Source organism: Orcinus orca, chromosome 1, assembly GCF_937001465.1.
Source record: "Orcinus orca chromosome 1, mOrcOrc1.1, whole genome shotgun sequence".
NCBI classification, from domain to species: domain Eukaryota; kingdom Metazoa; phylum Chordata; class Mammalia; order Artiodactyla; family Delphinidae; genus Orcinus; species Orcinus orca.
The window spans coordinates 11,730,990-11,753,583 of record NC_064559.1 but is presented as its reverse complement, the minus strand read 5'-3'; the positions used below and the strand labels follow the sequence as shown (position 1 = coordinate 11,753,583).

Below are 22,594 nucleotides of genomic sequence, written 5' to 3'. Positions count from 1 at the left end.
CCTTCCAATGCAGAGGACGCAGGTTCGATCCCTGGATGGGGAACTAAGATCCCACATGCCATGGGGCAACTAAACCCATGTGCTGCAACTGCTAAGCTCTCACACCACAACTACAGAGCCCGCGTGCTGCAACTACAGAGCCCACACACCACAGCAAAAGATCCCGCATGCCGCAACCCAGACCCGACACGGTCAAAAATAAATAAAGGAGGAGCTTCAAGATGGCGGAAGAGTAAGGCTCGGAGATCACCTTCCTCCCCACAAATACATCAGAAATACATCTACGTGTGGCACAACTCCTACAGAACACCTACAGAACGCTGGCAGAAGACCTCAGACCTCCCAAAAGGCAAGGAACTCCCCACGTACCTGGGTAGGGCAAAAGAAAAAAGAAAAAACAGAGACAAAAGAATAGGGACGGGACCTGCGCCAGTGGGAGGGAGCTGTGAAGGAGGAAAGGTTTCCACACACTAGAAGCCCCTTCGCGGGCGGAGACTGCGGGTGGCAGAGGGGGAAGCTTCGGAGCTGTGGAGGAGAGCACAGCAACAGGGGTGCGGAGGGCAAAGCGGCGAGATTCCCGCACAAAGGATCAGGGCCGACCGGCACTCACCAGCCCGAGAGGCTTATCTGGTCCCCCGCCGGCGTGGGCGGCGCTGGGAGCTGAGGCTCGGGCTTCGGTCGGAGCTCACGGAGAGGACTGGGGTTGGCTGCGTGAACACAGCCAGAAGGGGTTAGTGCACCACAGCTAGCCGGGAGGGAGTCCGGGAAAAGTCTGGAGCTGCCGAAGAGACAAGAGACTTTTTCTTCCTGCTTTGTTTCCTGGTGCGCGAGGAGAGGGGATTAAAGCGCTGCTTAAAGGAGCTCCAGAGACGTGCGTGAGCCGCGGCTAAAAGCGCGGACCCCAGAGACGGGCATGAGACGCTAAGGCCGCTGCTGCTGCCACCAAGAAGCCTGTGTGCAAGCACAGATCACTGTCCACACCCCTCTTCCAGGGAGACTGTGCAGCCCGCCACTGCCAGGGTCCCGGGATCCAGGGACAACTTTCCCGGGAGAACGCACGGCGCACCTCAGGCTGGTGCAACGTCACGCCGGCCTCTGCCGCGCAGGCTCGCGCCGCACTCTGTGCCCCTCCCTCCCCCCCTCCCCCCCCCCACCCGGCCCCGGCCTGAGTGAGCCAGAGTCTTCGAATCAGCGGCTCCTTTAACCCCGTACTGTCTGAGCGAAGAACAGACGCCCTCCGGCGACCTACACGCAGAGGCGGGGCCAAATCCAAAGCTGAGCCCCTGGGAGCTGTGCGAACAAAGAAGAGAAGGAGAGATCTCTCCCAGCAGCCTCAGGAGCAGCGGATTAAATCTCCACAATCAACTTGATGTACCCTGCAGCTGTGGAATACCTGAATAGACAACGAGTCATCCCAAATTGAGGAGGTGGACTTTGGGAACAACGATTTTTTTTCCCCCTTTTTTTTCTTTTTGTGAGTGTGTATGCATATGCTTCTGTGTGTGATCTTGTCTGTATAGTTTTGCTTTTACCATTTGTCCCAGGGTTCTGTCTGTCCAGGTTTTTTTTTTTTTTGAAATCATCATTTTTATTCCTAATTGTATTACATAGGTGAATATGTGAAAATATGTTATTATTAACATTTTCTTAGACATTTGGGTTGTTTCTCTTTTGGAGGTGTTAAAAAACAAATTTCAGTAAAAATTCTTTATAATCTGGTGTTGATTTGATGAATTTTTTTAAAGATTAATTCATAAAATTGGAATAGCTCAGTCACAAATTGGTACTAGGTTTTCTTTTTTTTTTTTTTTTTTTTTGTCCCATACAGGATAAATCCAAGGAGAAATACGCCAAGACACATATTAATCAAACTGTCAAAAATTAAATACAAAGAAAATATATTAAAAGCAGCAAGGGAAAAACAACAAATAACACACAAGGGAATCCCTATAAGGTTAACAGCTGATCTTTCAGCAGAAACTCCACAAGCCAGAAGGGACTGGCAGGACATATTGAAAGTGATGAAGGAGAAAAACCTGCAACCAAGATTACTCTACCCAGCAAGGATCTCATTCAGATTTGATGGAGAAATTAAAACCTTCACAGACAAGCAAAAGCTGAGAAAGTTCAGCACCACCAAACCAGCTCTACAACAACTGCTAAAGGAACTTCTCTAGGCAAGAAACACAAGAGAAGGAAAAGACCTACAATAACGAACCCAAAACAGTTAAGAAAATGGGAATGGGAACATACATATCGATAATTACCTTAAATGTAAATGGACTGAATGCTCCCACCAAAAGACACAGATTGGCTGAATGGTTACAAAAACAAGACCCATATATATGCTGTCTACAAGAGACCCACTTCAGACCTAGAGACACATACACACTGAAAGTAAGGGGATGGAAAAAGATATTCCATGCAAATGGAAACCAAAAGAAAGCTGGAGTAGCAATTCTCATATCAGACAAAATAGACTTTAAAACAAAGCCTATTAGAAGAGACAAAGAAGGACACTACATAATGATCAAGGGACCGATCCAAGAAGAAGATATAACAATTGTAAATATTTATGCACCCAACATAGGAGCACCTCAATACATAAGGCAAATACTAACAGCCATAAAAGGGGAAATCGACAGTAGCACATTCATACTAGGGGACTTTAACACCCCACTTTCACCAATGGACAGATCATCCAAAATGAAAATAAATAAGGAAACACAGCTTTAAATGATACATTAAACAAGATGGACTTAATTGATATTTATAGGACATTCCATCCAAAAACAACAGAATACACATTTTTCTCAAGTGCTCATGGAACATTCTCCAGGATAGATCATATCTTGGATCACAAATCAAGCCTTGGTAAATTTAAGAAAATTGAAATCGTATCAAGTATCTTTTCCGACTGCAACGCTATGAGACTAGATATCAATTACAGGAAAAGATCTGTAAAAAATACAAACACATGGAGGCTAAACAATACACTACTTAATAACGAAGTGATCACTGAAGAAATCAAAGAGGAAATCAAAAAATACCTAGAAACAAATGACAATGGAGACATGATGACCCAAAATCTATGGGATGCAGCAAAAGCAGTTCTAAGAGGGAAGTTTATAGCAATACAATCCTACCTTAAGAAACAGGAAACATCTCGAATAAACAACCTAACCTTGAACCTAAAGCAATTCGAGAAAGAAGAACAAAAAAACCCCAACGTTAGCAGAAAGAAAGAAATGATAAAGATCACATCTGAAATAAATGAAAAAGAAATGAAGGAAGTGATAGCAAAGATCAATAAAACTAAAAGCTGGTTCTTTGAGAAGATAAACAAAATTGATAAACTATTAGCCAGACTCATCAAGAAAAAAAGGGAGAAGACTCAAATCAATAGAATTAGAAATGAAAAAGGAGAACAACTGACACTACAGAAATACAAAAGATCATGAGAGATTACTACAAGCAACTCTATGCCAATAAAATGGACAACCTGGAAGAAATGGACAAATTCTTAGAAATGCACAACCTGCCAAAACTGAATCAGGAAGAAATAGAAAATATGAACAGACCAATCACAAGCACTGAAATTGAAACTGATTAAAAATTTTCCAACAGACAAAAGCCCAGGACCAGATGGCTTCACAGGCGAATTCTATCAGACATTTAGAGAAGAGCTAACACCTATCCTTCTCAAACTCTTCCAAAATATAGCAGAGGGAGGAACACTCCCAAACTCATTCTACAAGGCCACCATCACCCTGATACCAAAACCAGACAAGGATGTCACAAAGAAAGAAAACTACAGGCCAATATCACTGATGAACATAGATGCAAAAATCCTCAACAAAATACTACCAAACAGAATCCAACAGCATATTAAACGGATCATACCCCATGATCAAGTGGGGTTTATTCCAGGAATGCAAGGATTCTTCAATATACGCAAATCAATCAACGTGATACACCATATTAACGAATTGAAGGAGAAAAACCATATGGTCATCTCAATAGACACAGAGAAAGCTTTTGACAAAATTCACCACCCATTTATGATAAAAACCCTGCAGAAAGTAGGCATAGAGGGAACTTTCCTCAACATAATAAAGGCCATATATGACAAACCCACAGCCAATATCGTCCTCAATGGTGAAAAACTGAAAGCATTTCCACTAAGATCAGGAATAAGACAAGGTTGCCCACTCACACCACTCTTATTCAACATAGTTTTGGAAGTTTTAGCCACAGCAATCAGAGAAGAAAAGGAAATAAAAGAATCCAAATCGGAAAAGAAGGAGTAAAGCTGTCACTGTTTGCAGTTGACATGATACTATACATAGAGAATCCTAAAGATGCTACCAGAAAACTACTAGAGCTAATCAATGAATTTGGTAAAGTAGCAGGATACAAAATTAATGCACAGAAATCTCTTGCATTCCTATACTCTAATGATGAAAAATCTGAAAGTGAAATCAAGAAAACACTCCCAGTTACCATTGCAACAAAAAGAATAAAATGTCTAGGAATAAACCTGCCTAAGGAGACAAAAAACCTGTATGCAGAAAATTATAAGACACTGATGAAAGAAATTAAAGATGATACAAATAGATGGAGAGATATACCATGTTCTTGGATTGGAAGAATCAACATTGTGAAAATGACTCTACTACCCAAAGCAATCTACAGATTCAGTGCAATCCCTATCAAACTACCATTGGCATTTTTCACAGAACTAGAACAAAAAATTTCACAATTTGTATGGAAACACAAAAGACCCCGAATAGCCAAAGCAATCTTGAGAACGAAAACCGGAGCTGGAGGAATAAGGCTCCTTGACTTCAGACTATACTACAAAGCTACAGTAATCAAGACAGTATGGTACTGGCACAGAAACAGGATGATAGATCAATGGAACAGGATAGAAAGCCCAGAGATAAACCCACGCACATACGGTCACCTTATCTTTGATAAAGGAGGCAGGAATGTACAGTGGAGAAAGGACAGCCTCTACAATAGGTGGTGCTGGGAAAACTGGACAGGTACATGTAAAAGTATGAGATTAGAACACTCCCTAACACCATACACAAAAACACACCATCCTCAAAATGGATTAAAGACCTAAGTGTAAGGCCAGAAACTATCAAACTCTTAGAGGAAAACAGGCAGAGCACTCTATGACATAAATCACAGCAAGATCCTTTTTGACCCACCTCCTAGAGAAAGGGAAATAAAAACTAAAACAAACAAATGGGACCTAATGAAAATTCAAAGCTTTTGCACAGCAAGGGAAACCATAAACAAGACCAAAAGACAACCTTCAGAATGGGAGAAAATATTTGCAAATGAGGCAACTGACAGGGATTAATCTGCAAAATTTACGAGCAGCTCATGCAGCTCAATAACGAAAAAACAGCCAACCCAATCCAAGAATGGGTGGAAGACCTAAATAGACATTTCTCCAAAGAAGATATACAGACTGCCAACAAACACATGAAAGAATGCTCAACATCATTAATCATTAGAGAAATGCAAATCAAAAGTACAATGAGATATCATCTCACACCAGTCAGAATGACGTCAAAAAATCTAGAAACAATAAATGCTGGAGAGGGTGTGGAGAAAAGGGAACCCTCTTGCACTGCTGGTGGGAATGTGAATTGGTACAGCCACTATGGAGAACTGTATGGAGGTTCCTTAATAAACTACAAATAGAACTACCATATGACCCAGCAATTCCACTACTGGGCATATACCCTGAGAAAACCATAATTCAAAAAGAGTCATGTACCAAAATGTTCACTGCAGCTCTATTTACAATAGCCAGGAGATGGAAACAACCTAAGTGTCCATCATCGGATGAATGGATAAAGAAGATGTGGCACATGTATACAATGGAATATTACTCAGCCATAAAAAGAAGTGAAATTGAGTTATTTGTAGTGAGGTGGATTGACATAGAGTCTGTCATACAGAGTGAAGTATGTCAGAAAGAGAAAAACAAATACTGTATGTTAACATATATATATGGAATGTAAAAAAAAAAAAAAGGCATGAAGAACCTAGGGGCAAGATGGTAATAAAGATGCAGACCTACTAGAGAATGGATTTGAGGACACGGAGATGGGGAAGGGTAAGTTGGGACAAAGTGAGAGAGTGGTAGTGTATATATGGACATATATATACTACCAAATGTAAAATAGATAGCTACTGGGAAGCAGCTGCATAGCACAGGGAAATCAGCTCAGTGCTTTGTGACCACCTAGAGGGGTGGGATAGGGAGGCTGGGAGGGAGACGCAAGAGGGAGGAGATATGGTGATATATGTATATGTATAACTGATTCACTTTGTTATAAAGCAGAAGCTAACCCACCATTGTAAAGCCATTATACTTCAATAAAAATGTTAAAAATATATAAATAAATAAAAGTTTTTAAAAATTAAATTAAAATAAAGTGAGCACATCTGGGTCTCAAGACCTTGTCTACAGGATGTGTCCTCACCTGCCTTCTTCAGGGCTGTCCTCATCTCGTGGGCATCCATGGTCCCCGAGTGGTTATAATCAGTTTCCCGATAGATCTCGTAAAGTAAATTTCCAGGTAGAAAACAGCTTTTTGTGGCCCCTGCAGAACCATCTCCCTCCACCCCACCACTTCCTCAGAAGGCCAGGGACACCCTCAGAGAAGGCTTCACTGATTCCTCCCAAGAAGTTTCCAGAACAAAATTAAGAGCTTGGGCTGAGGGCCGGTGCTAGTCCTTTTGCCCTGTGAACAGGGGAACTTCCTGTGACAGCACTGGCACATTGACAGCACTTCTGTTGACAGAACTGGCAATCTCTCATTGACTCCTTAGTCCTTCCTGAACAGTATGTCCAGGTTTGGTGTTGCCTTTGACCATGATGAAGGATCTGGTCAGACCAGGGCAGCAAATAGATCAGGAATGGGTGTCACGGAAGGCGAGGGACTAGAAACAGAACAGAGGATGGTGACAAGAGCCCAGAGTACGCACAACAGGGAGAGGGGTTACCAGCTACTTCTGAATCTTCAACCAGAGCGTCTTGAATTCCACCAGCCCCAAGGTGCCCGTCCCATTGCTCTAAGCAGGTTAAAGGCCAACATGATCAAGCCCAGATTCCACATGCTCTATGGATTTCGTTCTCTTGTGACCTTGCACAGTGAGTGTCTGAAGACCTCAGTGAACATCCGTGTCTGTAGTAAGAAGGGCCCTGGGGTCACGGTGGGAAATGTTGGTGGGAGACAAATTCAAATAAAGATTAAAGAGTCAAACACTCACCAAGGCCCTCCTTTGAGGTCAGGTACAGAGCTAGGAGCAAAGGGCAAGTCAGGAGCCTAACGCCCTCCGTTCATTAGCATCCAGCACCCTCGTCATCCTGGGTCATTGAGGGGTTGAGCTCTATGGTCTGTTGTAAATTCCCTTCCAGATTTAAATGTCTGGTTGATATTGATGTCATTGATAGTTGATGTCAAAATGTTATCAGAGGGACTTCCCTCGTGGTCCAGTGGCTAAGACTCTGTGCTCCTAATGCAGGGAGCCTGGGTTCGATCCCTCGTCAGGGAACTAGATCCCACATGCCACAACTAAGAGTTCACATGCCGCAACTAAAGATCCCGCATGCCGCAACGAAGATCTCACACACGGCAACGAAGTTCCTGCGTGCCACAACTAAGACCCGGTGCAGACAAATAAATAAATATTTTTTTAAAAAATGTTATCAGAAGAGTCCTCAGGAGCACGGGATTGGGATTCTCTGCCACACGGTCTACAGATGTTTGTCTGGTGTCCTGAAGGAGCTCTGAGCTTCTCAACACTGATTCCTGGGACCCTGGGACATGGTCCCAGGAACACAGCTGGCTCATAGGCCACTGCTCAACCCAAACAGGCCAGGGGTTCTGTGCAATTCTCTGTGTCCAGCAATATTGATTAAGCACTGGGCTCGACCTGGGGGGTTGGTTTTGAACTGTCCCCACCCTCATGAAGTTCAGTCTCTTTGAAATTCTACCCTTTTCTCAGCCATCCCAACTAATCACTAGACACCAGTGTGTTACAGCTCAGATGTTAAAATTCTGAAATAGAACATCATTCCCACCTCCTTCAACTAGCTAAACAAAAAGTCACGTTTACACCCAAGGGTATAAACCTCACCCTTTAAGAAAGTCTGTGTCCTTATTTCCACGATCCACGCTGAGTGTTGGATGGACCACAGCCTTCAAGTCCTAATACTTCGACCAACATACCTGAGAAGAGTAGTCTACAAGGAGGGCTAACGCTCTGGTCTAGCTAGTCCCATGTATACTTGTATCTCATTTCATCCTCACAAGCTACATATTGTTATTCCATTTTCCGGGAGAAGAAACTGAGGTTCAGAGCATTCAATAACTGTGGTGGAGCCAGAACTTGGACTCCTGTCTGTTCCAAAGCCCTTGTCCCAGAGCACCAATGTATCCTCAATCCCAGATGGAATTGCCTACAGACTCCCGGGCCCCATCCCAGACTTAATGAATCAGCATCTCCAGGAGTGAGACTCAGGCAACTGGATTGTTAAAATCTCATGGTTTTTAAGTGCTGATACATGCTATAGTGGACCACATGTTATATGATTCCATTTACATGAAAATATCCAAAACAGACAAATCTATAGACAAAGTTGTTGTAGGGCAGAGGGTTTCAGGTTGTTGAGAGGAAAAGGTGAGTGACTGCTAATATGGGTACAGGGTCTCTTTTGGGGGTGATAAAAATGCTCTAAAATGGGTGGTTGATGTTTATACAACTCCGTGAATATACTAAAAACCATTGAACTGTACCCTGTAAATGGGTACATTGGGTGGTATGTGAATTATATCTCAATAAAGCTGTTATATTTACACAAGGCTCCATGGGCAGCTCTGCTGCATATCCGGGTTCAGAACCACTGCCCCAAAGCACCCAAACCGTGGAACAGACCCTCTTGAAGAATGACTGAGTCACGGTCCTCCTGGAGCCATGAAAATGCAAATACCCCTGGGAACAATGAGTGAGTGACTACAAGGTCACCCTCAAATCTAAGTTAAAGTTGATAGGCAAGTTTGAGAAGAATGATTCAGAAATCAAAGAACTATTTGTAGAAAAATGAATCGACGCTTAACAGTTCTTTGTGGCTCACGAATTAAACTGTGGACCATGCCGACCTCATAGAAGGACACAGGGCTGGAGAGTCCCAGCATCTGAAGCTCTGGGACCACAAGGATAGCACCTGCTCTCCGTGGCTGACACCCCCAGCAGAGGGCAGCACACGCGTGCTGGCTAACCAGGACCGCTCTGCATGACTACCATGTAAGTACAGTTCATTCCTCCCGCCTCAAAGGTCATTAGATCTTATCACAGATGAAGCCCTCAGAACTGAGGGGCACCCTCCTAGGCTCCAGTTTTCAAAGAAATCACCTTCACCAGCAGCACCATGGAGAACGGTAACCTGGACCCACCTGAGGCCAAGTTTCAAGTGATGTTCCACAGTTCCCCACTCTGCGCTTCATTTAAGCCGTTCCTTCCACCTAGGATGCCCTCACCTTCCCCATTCCTCCCTGAGTCTCTTACTCATTCTTCAATACACAGCGAGGGTTAAACTGGGTCAGAGTGACAAACAGGTTTATCCTGTGTGATATTTCTCAACTACTGGTGGTGGCCGTGTCAATACTGGGAGACAAATACAGACGGGGATAGAAACAGCCGGGGAGAAGGAGGAGGGAGGGGCCTCGTGGGAGGAGCCTTGTGGGAGGAATACTGTGATGAACAGGAGGAGGGTCACAAATGCCACATGGTTGCTGTCTTTGAATTAAAGGATTTTAAACAAGTCACTTCAACAGGGCACACCTCAGTTTCTTCACCTGTAAAATGGATCATCTCGCGCTTACTGAGGAGCAAAAATGAGATGACATTTTCCTTTACAGCTCAAGCAAGTACCTGCCGTATGCTCAGAAAATGCTGGTTCCCTTCTCCCTCTTTCCCTTGCCTCCGTCTCACTGGGAGAGGTGGAGGAGTCCTGAAAATCAGGATCAGAGTAAAAATAATGTGACATTTAAAGGATGCATCCATCAGGCTGATCATCTCCCTGCAAGTGTTGATGTTGAATCCATCGAATTTGATGTCTGCTCCTAAATATTTAAATAGAAAAGAGGGGAGGGAATCAGGATCATTTGAAGGCAGGGGAAATAATCTCCCTGGTAGGAAGCCACCGAGGACGCCAGCCAGAGTACGGAGCCAGATGTGAGCGCCACAGAAAGGAGAGAGCATGGCGGCGGGCTCCTGGGCGGGGCCCCCTGGGGGTGGCACAGGTGGGCACTGGCATCAGGGTTCAGTGTCTGAACCTCAGCTTTGCTACTCACAAGCCACCGGGACTTCAGCAAACTCATATCTCTGAGCTTTGGTTTCTTTCTCCATCAGTAAGAACAGTACTTGCCCCCAAAGCTAATTGGGGCTAAAATGAGATAATGGAAGTGAACTTCTTAGCACAGTGCTTGGTATATAGCAAGTTCTTAACAAACCAGCTAACTTTTTATTGGCTAGGTATCGTTCTAAGCACTGTACTTCTACTCCTCCAAATAACCCCATGTGGTAGATACATTCATCCCTATTTTATAGATAAGGAAACTGAGGCCCAGAGAGGTTAAATAATTTGCTCAAGATCACACGACCCAGGCAGAGCTGGGATTTAAACGCAGGCCACCCGTCTCCATAGCCCAAGCTTTCAACCATGTCACACAGCCTCTCAAACGGTAGCTGTTATCTTTACTGCTAAATTGCAGGTATCTCCTGGGAGCTACAGCCATCCCTGGCTCCATACTCACCTTGCCCACACCTGAGAGCCAAGGCAGGAAGGAACCAAAGGCGCTGCAAATTCTCTCTTCCTCCCTGGGCTCTTTCTCTGCAAGGCAGGAGGGAGAGCTGGAGCAGGGCGGCGTGTCTCTGAGCCTGCGCCTGGGCTCTGAGCCCTGGGGAGCTGCTCGGCCCCAGGTGGGCTCACACCCGGCCTTGCCCCTGCATCCTGCATGCTCACCCCCTGTCCTGTTGCCATGGGTGAACATGCCCATCACTCAACCAGGTGGAAGCCTGACCCTGGTCCAGCCCTGGGCCCAACAAGAAGCCAGTTCCGTGCCAGCTTACATGGGGCTGCGGTTCAGAGGGAAGGAGCAAGGCTTTCCTCAACCTGGGTGCAGCTTGATTCTCTGACAACCCCCGGGGCTTGCTAAAGTCTAAAGACGGAGAACTATCACGACCTAGGACAGTCAGAATCCTCCCCTCCACACGCTTTCCCCAGGGATGCGCTACAGAACAAGATCTTCGATCTGCGCAGTTTCCCACTGTATCAAAGTGATAAATTTGGCGGGAAAATTTCACTTACTCTCAGACCAACTTCTTTCCTCCCAAGACTCAGGACTCCTTCCTGCAGGGCCAGTTGGCCCCAGCACAAGCCCCGCCTTCATCCGGCCCAGCACCCCTCCCGCTCCAGCCTCTCCCACCTGCTGGACGCTCCATCAGCCCAGAGGGAATCAGGGCCCCGGACCAGAGGCCAAAGGCCCCTTGTCCCCATCTGCAGTGCCCCTGGCCCAGTGCCTGCACCCATCCTTACCCCACCCCCACCCCAGCATCTGTCTTAGGCTCCCAGACTTCCTGAAAAGCCCCAAGGAAGAACTTACGTTTGGAAAACACCTCATTCAGAGCCGTCTTGAGTTCATTGACACTGATCTCAGAATCCTAGAGAGAGGAACCCAAATGCAAACCACGTCAGGCCCTGACAAGCGTTTCAAGACATTAAATTCATGTAGAGTCAGACACCAGGTCCACTGACTCTATGATTTTAAAAGGCTGCGACATCTTTAAAAAACTCCAATTCACAGTTTCTCTGGGGCCCCCATAGCCGGGTGGGAAGTGTATATTAATGGCGTGAGCGGGGTACACCTTCTGCAGAAGGCTGCACACGGTGCCTGCTGCCTTTCTCCGGGCTTGCCTAACCCAAGACCAAGACATGGCAAGAAGCAATAATAGGAGGCAGTGCTGATGGGTCACACGCCTGATGTGGGACATCCTCAAACCCTCACAACAGCTCTGCACCCATGTTAGAGTTAAGGAAACTGTGATTGCTAAACACCATATACATTCACCATGTAATTGTCATTTCCATGTGATGTAACTGCTGGGGGTTCACAGCCACCAGTGGCAGAAACCTAAGACTGTCTCACCCCAAAGTGCCGCTTTCCCCACTGCACCTATGGGAGTTGCTATTTCACGCATAGCCCATCTCAAACTGGAAGTAGAGATTTAGGGGAGTAGGATTTCCCACGTGCATTTGGGATAAACACTGAGCCAGTAGGACGGTTCGTCCCTTAACTCTGAGCCTGAGGGCAGACCTCGGGCAGGACGATGAATGAGGCTCAGAGAAGGGATGCTGGACTGAGATCTGGGTTCCAGTTGTGACTCCGTCCCTTACTCTCCATGCGACCTTAGCCAAGTCACTTCCTCTGGTGAGGTGTGGTCTTATCACTTGTCCCCATGGGGCCCCACTTCTCCCCGCCTCCACCAGCCAGGCCCAGGCTATTCTACTAGAAACCAGGGAGGTGGGAGCTGCACAGGGCAGCCTTGCCTGTGAGCACAGCTGGCCTCATTCAAGCACGGCACGGTCAGTCCCAATAACAAGACCTGGGGACCCTCTGAAAAGCCTCCAGGCCAAGAATGGGATGTTGAGATCTTGGCCTGTCCCTCACCGGGCCTTGTGTCCCAGCAAGCTCCTTAACTCTCTGTGCCTGACCCTTCACCCGCAGAGCAGGGACAGTGACCGATACTGTCCCACCAGGCCGGAGAGAGAAGATAAGCTACGTGAAGAACTATACAAATAGGAACTTTTACTTTGTTATCAGTCTTGATGTTCTAAATAAAATATGGTCCCTTGGCAGCTAAGGCAACAAGGTTTCGTTAGCAAAAACACTGGTCTGAGCGCCCATCTAAAACACAGATTGACTCATTTTTGCAAAGCTTTTTTTAATGGCTATATAAAGGAATTTTGTTCCCAGGTTTTATCTTCTGCAAGGATTCTGATGTATTTTCTTCTATGCTATCCTTAAATCTAGAAAGTGGCTCTGAGCTTCCCTGCAGGGTGGAGAGCATTGTTTTTGCCTTCTGTTATGGACTGAATGTTTGAGTCCCCAAAAATTCATATGTTGAAATCCAATCCCCAATGTCATAGTATTAGGAGGAGAGACTTTTGGGAGGTGATTAGGTCATGAGGGTGAAGCCCTTTTTTTTTTTTTTTCTTTTTTTTGCGGGGTGGTATGCGGGCCTCTCACTGTTGTGGCCTCTCCCATTGTGGCCATGGCTCACGGGCCCAGCCGCTCCGCGGCATGTGGGATCTTCCCAGACCGGGGCACGAACCCGTGTCCCCTGCATCAGCAGGCGGACTCTCAACCACTGTACCACCAGGGAAGCCCAAGGGTGAAGCCCTTTTGAGTGGGATTAATGTCCTTATAAAAGGAACCCCAGACAGATCCCTTACCCTCTTTCCACCTTGTGAGGACACAGTGAGACTTCAACAGTCTGCAAGCTAGAGGAAGGCCCTCCCCAGAATCCAACCATGCCTGATCTCAGACTTCCAGCCTCCAGAACTGTGAGAAATAAATTTCTGTTTATTCTGTTTCATACGCTTCCCAGTCTGTGGTACACTATTATGGCAGCCCAAGATGACGGATGCCTTCCAAGGCCCTTTGGCAAACCTTATTATCCTTCAAAGAGCAGTGCATTCACTGTATCTATGGGGCCAGTTGTGACACGTGCAGTCCTGAGTCTGCTCTGACTTATGGCCTCACAGGACTGGAATCACAATAAGCTAAGTCAGCAGGACAGGGAGGGAAGAAGCAGGGGGCACACCAGCGTCTTCCCCTGGCTCCATGTGCCCCTGAGCGGTGCCGGCACCTGGGCCAACTTGAATTCCGCAGCCCAAGCTCCGCTGGTGTCCCTGAGGGCAGGCAGGGCGGCGGGCCGGTGAACACTAGTCCCAGGCCAGGTTAACTGAGCCGCCTGCCACCTGGGCTGAGCGATTCCTCTCATCTCTGAAGGATATTGATATAGGGAAGTTTTGTCTCCCTGCTTTTTATAAAGTCAGGGCTGTGATCCAACAGGGCCAGTTTACACACAGAAAGGCTTTTGGTAGGATCTAGAGATTCGGATTTTCTGTTTTCTCAAAAAGCAGTCAACACAGCAAGAAAAATGGCCTTGGTCCCAAGATTCCTCTCCCCAGCAGTGCAGGAAAGGCCTCTCAGGTTTAAGACAGGAAAGTGGCAACAGACAGAGTTGGGGGACAGGAGACCTGCAGCCTCATCGTTTATACTCACGGAGATGCGAGGGGAAAGACTCAGGTGAGCTGAGCTTTCCAGAACACTCTCCTGCCTGTCTGGGAGCCTGTCTATGCCCTGTACTCACCTTCCCTGCAAGCTTCTCAAACAGGCTCCAGAGCTGGCCGTCTTCTTGTCCACCTCATTGGGGTGTGGCTAAAAGGCAGGGCAATTGCAAAGTTAAGATGGGACTCGTTGAGGAGAATGAAAGACAAAGATTTAAAACTCATTCGCTCGTCATTCACTACACCTGTCGCATATCTGTCGTGTGTCGGACACTGGGTGGATGGGGGTACATGACAGTAAACAGGAGAGGTCCAAGGTCCTGGCCCCAGGAGCTCTCCATCCAGCAAGGTCCAGGGGTCTAGGGGCTTCCTCTATCAGCGATGTGAGGAAGTGATCCCCACCAACCCTGAATTTCTGATTTCAACCCTGAATCGCTTTCAGAGATCGGTGGCAACACTGACAGCAGAGAATCTCGGTCTGGGTCTGTGGGCTCCTAAAAGAGATTCACTGATGACCTTCAAGGGGTCTGTGAACTTCAGGTATTGCATGAAAATTGGGAGTAACGTTAACATGTGTTTTCTTAGCTTTCACCAGATTCTGAAATAGCAACATGATTAAAAAGGAGTTAAAATCACAGCCTAGTGGAAACAGCAGAACTGGAAGCCAGAAGACAGGAGTTCAAACACCGCACTGACCAATTACGAAACTCCATCTCAGGGCTCTGACATCCATTTCCTCAAGTCCAGTATTAAATTAACTAGGCTTGTTACATGGGGTCATTTGAGAATCAAATGAGAACTAATGTGTGTCAAAGTCCTTCGAAAATTGCTAATCATTATATGAATGACTGTCCAGAGACTTTCTGATATGACCATGGGCTCTTTGCAAAATGGAATGAAACTCCTCAACTGTCATCACCAGACAGAAAAGTCACAAGTTTCCCAGATGTCTTGAAGAGTTTCAGAAAACCAAGTCAATTTCTTCCAAAACCATCCCTCAGGAAAGTACAAAAGGCCTGATCTGGCCCAATGATACTGTACTATTAAGAGTAGCAGCGGGGCTTCCCTGGTGGCGCAGTGGTTGAGAGTCCGCCTGCCGATGCAGGTGACGCGGGTTCGTGCCCCGGTCCGGGAAGATCCCACATGCCGCGGAGCCTGTGCGTCTGGAGCCTGTGCTCCGCATACGGAGAGGCAAAAACAGTGAGAGGCCCAAACAGTGAGAGGCCTGCGTACCACCAAAAAAAAAAAAAAAAAAGAGTAGCAGCGGTAGTAATAGTACTTACCTTTGTTGAGCACTTACTACCTGTCAGGTACTATACATAGATTGGTTCATTTAATACTCATGAGTACTCTATGAGATTGGTCTCATTGCTATCCACATTTCACAGATGGAGAAACTGAGGTTTAAAAGTGTTAAGTAGCAGGCCAAGATTACACAGCTGGTACATGGTGGAGGCAGGATTCAAAGTCAAGCTTGTGCACTGTTTCACCAGCCACCAGTCTGATCCCCAGAGCAGCTGCTCTCAGCATCCTACTGCAACTCAACCTCGCCAGGGCTCTGCTTCCTCGTCGATAACACAGGGGTTTTAATGCCTATCATACTGTTTACATTTATGAGGAGTAAATCCAAAAATACATCTAAAGTTTTTAGAAGAAATGATAAATACTTCTCATCACACATGTATGATTTTAAAGTGGTCTTGTAGAATAAAAGCTTTATATCGTCCATGTAATAAAATATACGATAACCTGCATCTAGCGTGAAGTCTACAGATTCTGAACATACAGTAATATTCTATTATTCTGGGGGAAAATGAGTATGAACTGGAAAGAAAGGAAGGAAGGAAGGGAAGGAGGGAGGGAGGGGTAAGAGAGAGAGAAAAAAAAAAAAAAGAAAGAGAGAGAGAGAGGGACTTCCCTGGCGGTCCAGTGATTAAGGCTTCACCTTCCAATGCAGGGGGTGGAGGTTTGATCCCTGGTCAGGGAGCTAAGATCCCACATGCCTCATGGCCAAAAAACCGAAACATAAAACAGAAGCAGTATTGTAACAAATTCAATAAAGACTTTAAAAATGGTCCACATCAAAAAAAAAAAACCTCTAAAAAAAGGAAGAAATAGACTAGAGCTATACATTTCAATAAGGATAAATCTCAGCGCTGCGGCTGGGCTGGCTGCTCAGACCCACCTTCTCCAGCTCTACAGCAACGGCCTTAATATTCCTGCCTTCCAGTTCTACTGTTCTCCCTCAGGGACTGGGAAGGTCCTGGCTATAGAAGTCAACTGCAGTAATAGGGAGGATTCTAGTAAAGCAACTGTATGGCCTTCTTACCTAGGAATCATGCAGACATTCAAATACTGTACTTATAAAAATTACACAAGGTATACATGAAAACGTGCAATATCAAAGCATATTAAAAGTTCAAGTCCCCCTTGGAAGGGGGGGCGGTGGGATGAATTGGGAGATTGCTATTGACATTTGTACACTACTATGTATAAAATAGATAACGAATGAGAACGTACTGCATAGCACAGGGAACTTTACTCAGTGCTCTGTGGTGACCTAAATGGAAGGAAAAACAAAAAAGAGGGGTTATATGTATATGTATTGTTGATTCTCTTTGCTGTACAGCAGAAACTAACACAACATTGTAAAGCAGCTATACTCCAATAAAAATTTATTTTAAAAAAGTGAAAGAAAAAATGGACACGGGCACAAACGGGTGCATAGCAGGTACTTCACCACTAGGGGATGTCATTGCACACGGGAGTTTCTGGATACCAGGGAGAAAGATGCTTTTAAATGATGGCATACATGGTCTGGCAAACGGTACTTCAGTTCGTTCACTCCTTCAAAAAAATATTTACTGGACACCCGGCACATGTTGGGAACTGTTCTGTATCTGTGTCTGAGATGTAGTGGTGAACAAGACATGGTCCTTGCTTTCAAGGACCTTAATGTAGTGGAATTATCTGTTGCTCTGAGAAAATATACATGAAAACACTTTGGAAATGGTAAGGCAACCTGGCAAAAACAGGTATTATTTTACTGTTGTCATATTACATGTTGACAGCATCTTTGCAACCCTTCTCTAGTGTGTTTGTTCAATTGCTTTCTTTTTTCCCTCCCCCATTCCAAGCAGGCCCTTTAAATGTCCAGCTGTCCAAGTCTTGGAGATTTCTGGAGGGAGGAAAACAGAAGTTCTTGAAGGCAAGGGCAATGGCTCTTCCTGTCTCCTGTAAAGTCTTAAGTCGCCTGAATATATTATCCCTGTGGCATGTGTGTGTGTGTGTGTGTGTGTGTGTCAGGGGGAGGGGTACCTTAAAGAGAAAAGGCCAAGTTTCCCTGAGACCAAGAAGATGTTGGCAGTTCCCAGGGCCCTGAAATATGGGAACCCTTGTATGGCTTCATACATGATGCTCTGGGGACCTCAAGGGACGGTTGTCCCCTAGGCCTGGCGACTCCTAGTTTACCAAAGATTCTAAGCCTCAGACCTAGTACAGAAGCCCAAGAGCTGCCAGACATGAAGGAACCTATGAGCTGAGACAGTGGGCATCTCAAGGGAGAACAGTGAGGACCCGTGACTGGTACAGACTTCCTGGTGTTTCAGAAAACCCCAAGACCATGGGAGGTGGAGATGGTGCACCCCGACAATGACTGAGATTGAACTCCTGAAATGGGGGTTTAGTAAGTTTTGGGGGCTTTTGTTGTTGTTGTTGTTGTTGTTGTTTTTGCTGTACGCGGGCCTCTCACTGTTGTGGCCTCTCCCGTTGCGGAGCACAGGCTCCAGACGCGCAGGTTCAGCGGCCACGGCTCACGGGCCCAGCCACTCCACGGCACGTGGGATCCTCCCGGACCGGGGCACGAACCCGTGTCCCCTGCATCGGCAGGTGGACTCTCAACCATTGCGCACCAGGGAAGCCCAGTAAGTTTTTTTTATTAAAGTGTAGTTGATTTACAATATTGTATTAGTTTTTGGTGTACAGAAAAGTGATTCAAATAAATATATTCAGAGTATGAGAAAGAATATATGTATATATTTTCTTTCTCATATTCTTTTCCATTATGGTTTATTACAAGATATTGAGTACAGTTATACTAGGTCTTTGTCGTTTACCTATTTTATATATTGTAGTGTGTATCTGTTAATCCCAAACTCCTAATTTATCCTTCCCCCTCTTTTCTCCTTTGGTAACCATATATTTGTTTTCTATGTCTGTGAGTCTGTTTCCATTTTGTAAATAAGTTCATTTGTATCATTTTTTTAGATTCTACATATAAGTGATGTCATATTATATTTGTCTTTGTCTGACTTACTTCACTTAGTGTGATATTCTCTAGGTCCATCCATGTTTCTGCAAATGGCATTATTTCATTCTTTTTTATGGTTGAGTAATATTTCATCATCATATATACCACATCTTCTTTATCTACTCATCTGTTGATGGAGACTTGAGTTGCTTCCATGTCGGGGCTATTGTAAATAGTGCTGCTATGAACATTGTGGTTGCACGTGTCTTTTCGAATTAAGGTTTTCTCTGGATATGTGGCCGGGAGTGGGATTGCTGGGTCATGTGATAGCTCTATTTCTAGTTTTTTTAAGGAACCTCCATACTGTTCTCCATAGTAGCTGTACCAATTTACATTCCCACCAGCAGTGTAGGAGGGTTCTCTTTTCTCCACGCCCTCTCCAGCATTTATTATTTGTAGAATTTTTGATGATGGTAGCGTCAGTTTTAGGTTGATTTAGCAGGGGAAAAAAAGAGGGAGTGGGGGAAGGATAGTTCTTCCCACATGAATTGTGAACTCAGATCCACACCCTCCACACTGGCACACTGGCCTTTCTAACACACTTGGGACCACTAGGAGGAGCAGCTACTGTGAGAGACAAGGCCTGGGGGGCAGTGAAGAGGCTGAGCTGGCATCTACCTGCAGTGCGGAAGGGGAAGGGGGCAGGAGGGAGAGCTCTGACCAGCTGGGACCACCCAGAGGCAGAAGCACAGAAAGGGCCTCTGGTGCCAGGAACTGCAGCTGACTCAAGGCAGGGGCCGCTACTGACCATTAGCTTAACTACTGGACACCAAGTCCAGTTCAAAGACTAATGGGAATGAGAAGGAACAGACAATGGGGCACACGTTTTCTAACTAATAGACTCATGGCATAACTGCCCCGCCCCCAGGGCAAGATGGGTCCATCTTTGGCACCTCCTCATGCATCTGCAGAAATAAGAGCTTAAAGATTTGATATATGCCAAATAATACCACTACCCCTCACAAAACAGCCATACTCAACGTGTTGCCTCTGTGCACCGCATCTGAGAAACAGGGCAGGGAGGGAGGGGTAGAGGGAGTGAAGCAGGTGAACCCACAAACTCTGTGCATTTCTTCCTCCAAAGTCTGCTCTGAAATGACCTCCCCCACGGAGCCTCCCAAAGGAGGTGCTCACTCCAGCACCCTCAGACTACATTCACACAGGCTTAGATCCATTGCTGGCATGAGCTGCCCTTCATCTTTTTCCTTATGCTTCTGTCATTTGTCTAAAAGACTGGATGGAGGTCTGAATAAGAGCAGGGACTAGATCTCTTTCTCCCATCGCCTTCTCCATCCTACCCAGAAGTGCTCAAGCTCACAGCAAGTGCTCTGAGGATCCACCTGCCTGAATGTGGGGGACACTCAGACTCCCCCTACGGGGTAGGAATGTGTTACAAAGCCTGGGTTCCGGGTGCTGCGTCTATCTCATCTTCATCAGGAAGAGACAGGACCTAGAAAATGTTGTGGCCCTGATGAATAAAGTTATCGTCCTCAGTATATAAAGAGCAGTTATGAATCAATAAGAAATCCCAAATGACTGCTATGCATCAGTGTCAGAGCTTGGCATACTAAAATGCGGCATACCTCATGTGGGCTTCTAGCTACTACATCCCCAATTTCCCTAAAACACAAAGAAAGAAAAAAACAAATATGAGTAAGTGAAACATACAGCTAATGGCTAGGTTCTTTTAGGAAGTTTTTAGCTCTGCTGAGGGATTGGATTCCTACGCAAGACCTTCAGTTCCTACTAGCACCAAACTGCATAAACTGAACCAGGACCCCTCCCTTCACCTCCCCAACCGCCCCCCCCACCCTGAGTTTTTCACCAGAGACAAGAACTGCCAAGTTCAGTGGGCACCCCATGGAATCTAGAATGTTCCCCCTGGTGGATCACTCTTCTGGGGAATTCTCTCCCCACCTTACCCCAGTTACTATTCTCATCTTCCCCTAGGAACCCAGCTATGTGAATCCCTGTTGAAATGGTGTCTGAGGAGTGAGCCACCAAGCCCACAGCCCACGTGTCCAGGCACACACGTACATGGTTTACGTGGTGCAGTGTGGTGTGTGTGTGTGTGGTATTTGTGTGTGTGTGGTATGTGGAATGTGTGTGGTGTATATGTGTGTGCTATATATGTGTTATGTATGTGTGGTGTGTGTGATGTGTGTGTATGGTATGTGTAAGGTATATCAGGTGTGTGTGGTCTGTTTGTGGTGTGTGTGTGGTAATATGTGGTCTGTGTGTATGTACGGCATGTGTGTGTGGTGTGTGTGTGTAGTATGTGTGGTGTGTGGTGTGTGAATGTCTGTGGTGTGTGTGTTGTGTATGTCTGTGGTGTGTGTGGTGTGTATATGTCTGTGGTGTGTGTGATGTGTGTGGTGTGTATGTGGTGTGTATGTCTGCGCTATGTGTATGTCTGGTGTGTGTGTTGTGTGTGCAGTGTGTATGTCTGTGGTGTGTGTATGTGTTGTATGTTGTGTAGTATGTGTTGTGTGTCATGTGTGTGTATGTATGTGCTGTAGATGTGTATGGTATATGTCTGTGTTGTGTGTGTGATCTGTGTATGTGGTGTGTATGTCTGTGGTGTATGTATGTGTTGTATGTTGTGTAGTATGTGTTGTGTGTCATGTGTGTGTATGTATGTGCTGTAGATGTGTATGGTATACGTCTGTGTTGTGTGTGTGATCTGTGTATGTGGTGTGTATGTCTGTGGTGTGTGTATGTGTTGTATGTTGTGTAGTGTGTGTTGTGTGTCGTGTGTGTGTATGTATGTGCTGTGGATGTGTATGGTATACGTCTGTGTTGTGTGTGTGTATGTCTGTGGTGTGTGTGTGTGTGGTGTGTGTAAGGCAAGAGGCGGTGCTCTCATCTAGATCCTCCTCTATGAGGTGCCCATCCCCGCTGCAAGGAAAACGCTCTAACCATGCTGTTACTGGTGCCCTTTCTCTCTAGCCTTGACCTTTTTTAAGGAAAACTCCCCCATGTCCTACAGACCAACGTGTAGGAGCAGTAGTGGGACACCTAGTGAAGGACCCTTGAGATCTATGGTGTTCTACAAATTTCTTCTGGGAGCCGGGGGTGGGTCCCGCACAGTGACAGGGCCTGCACCTGCGCGGAGCCAGGTCCCCCTGTCACCCCGTTCTTCTCCGAGAACACCCTCAGGCAGAAGTCGCCGTCCTTGAAGGGCCTGAAGGTGGACGGCACCACCACGTACTCCCCAGGGGGCAGCTGCACACGTGCCGAGACCTGGTGCAGGTTGACGTAGGTGCTGGAGTGGGTGGAGGGCTGGCGGCCCAGGAAGAAGACCCGGCCCCGGTGCTATCCCTGTGGCTCTCCAGCTGTGCAAAGCAACAGTCAGGGTCAATGTCTTGTGAAATCCTGGAAGATGAAGGCCCCAGGGTTGGGTTTTATCGCACTAATTTAGGGACGGTTGATTTTTAACCCTGGGCTGAGAATCAGGAAGCCTTGGATTCTGTCGTGAGCTCACCGTGTGTCCATCATCAAATGTGTTCAGAGCACCTCTGGGTGCCCGGCCCAGGTTGAGGCACTGACCTTGGCCAGACCCCTTTCCCTCTTCCTGCGTAAATGAAGGATTGGACAGCAGGTGTGCTCCGTGTGTGTGCTCAGCTTCTCTCTGGATATCTGTCCTCATGAATCATCCCTCATTGAATCTGCAGCTGTACCTGGGGGTGTGGCGCTGAGCTCCCCAATACAGGCCTGTGGCTTAAATCCTGGTTCCCAAGCAACAGCAGCCAGGAGGGCCTGCTCACCTTGGCCTGGCTTGGAAAATTGCTCTGCGAGGTAACCAGGGTGATCAGATTTGGGGGAGAGGGGTGGGGCAGGGAGGCAGACAGAGGGGCTGGCCACCCCGAGGGAGGCCTGGCCCTCCTGGGAGGGGGGAA

At 46.3% G+C, this 22,594-nt stretch overlaps 1 protein-coding gene across 1 annotated transcript in view; it reads right to left on the bottom strand.

Moving 5' to 3' along the window:
• Positions 1-22,594, bottom strand: part of LOC101285525 (calpain-8) — a 53,970-nt gene that overhangs the window by 4,365 nt on the left and 27,011 nt on the right. Inside the window, 9 exon segments of the mRNA XM_033431015.2 lie at positions 6,510-6,592; positions 7,037-7,101; positions 10,090-10,154; positions 11,697-11,754; positions 14,470-14,516; positions 14,519-14,537; positions 20,279-20,315; positions 21,790-22,012; positions 22,015-22,030. Of these exon segments, the coding sequence (XP_033286906.2) occupies positions 6,510-6,592; positions 7,037-7,101; positions 10,090-10,154; positions 11,697-11,754; positions 14,470-14,516; positions 14,519-14,537; positions 20,279-20,315; positions 21,790-22,012; positions 22,015-22,030 (613 nt within the window).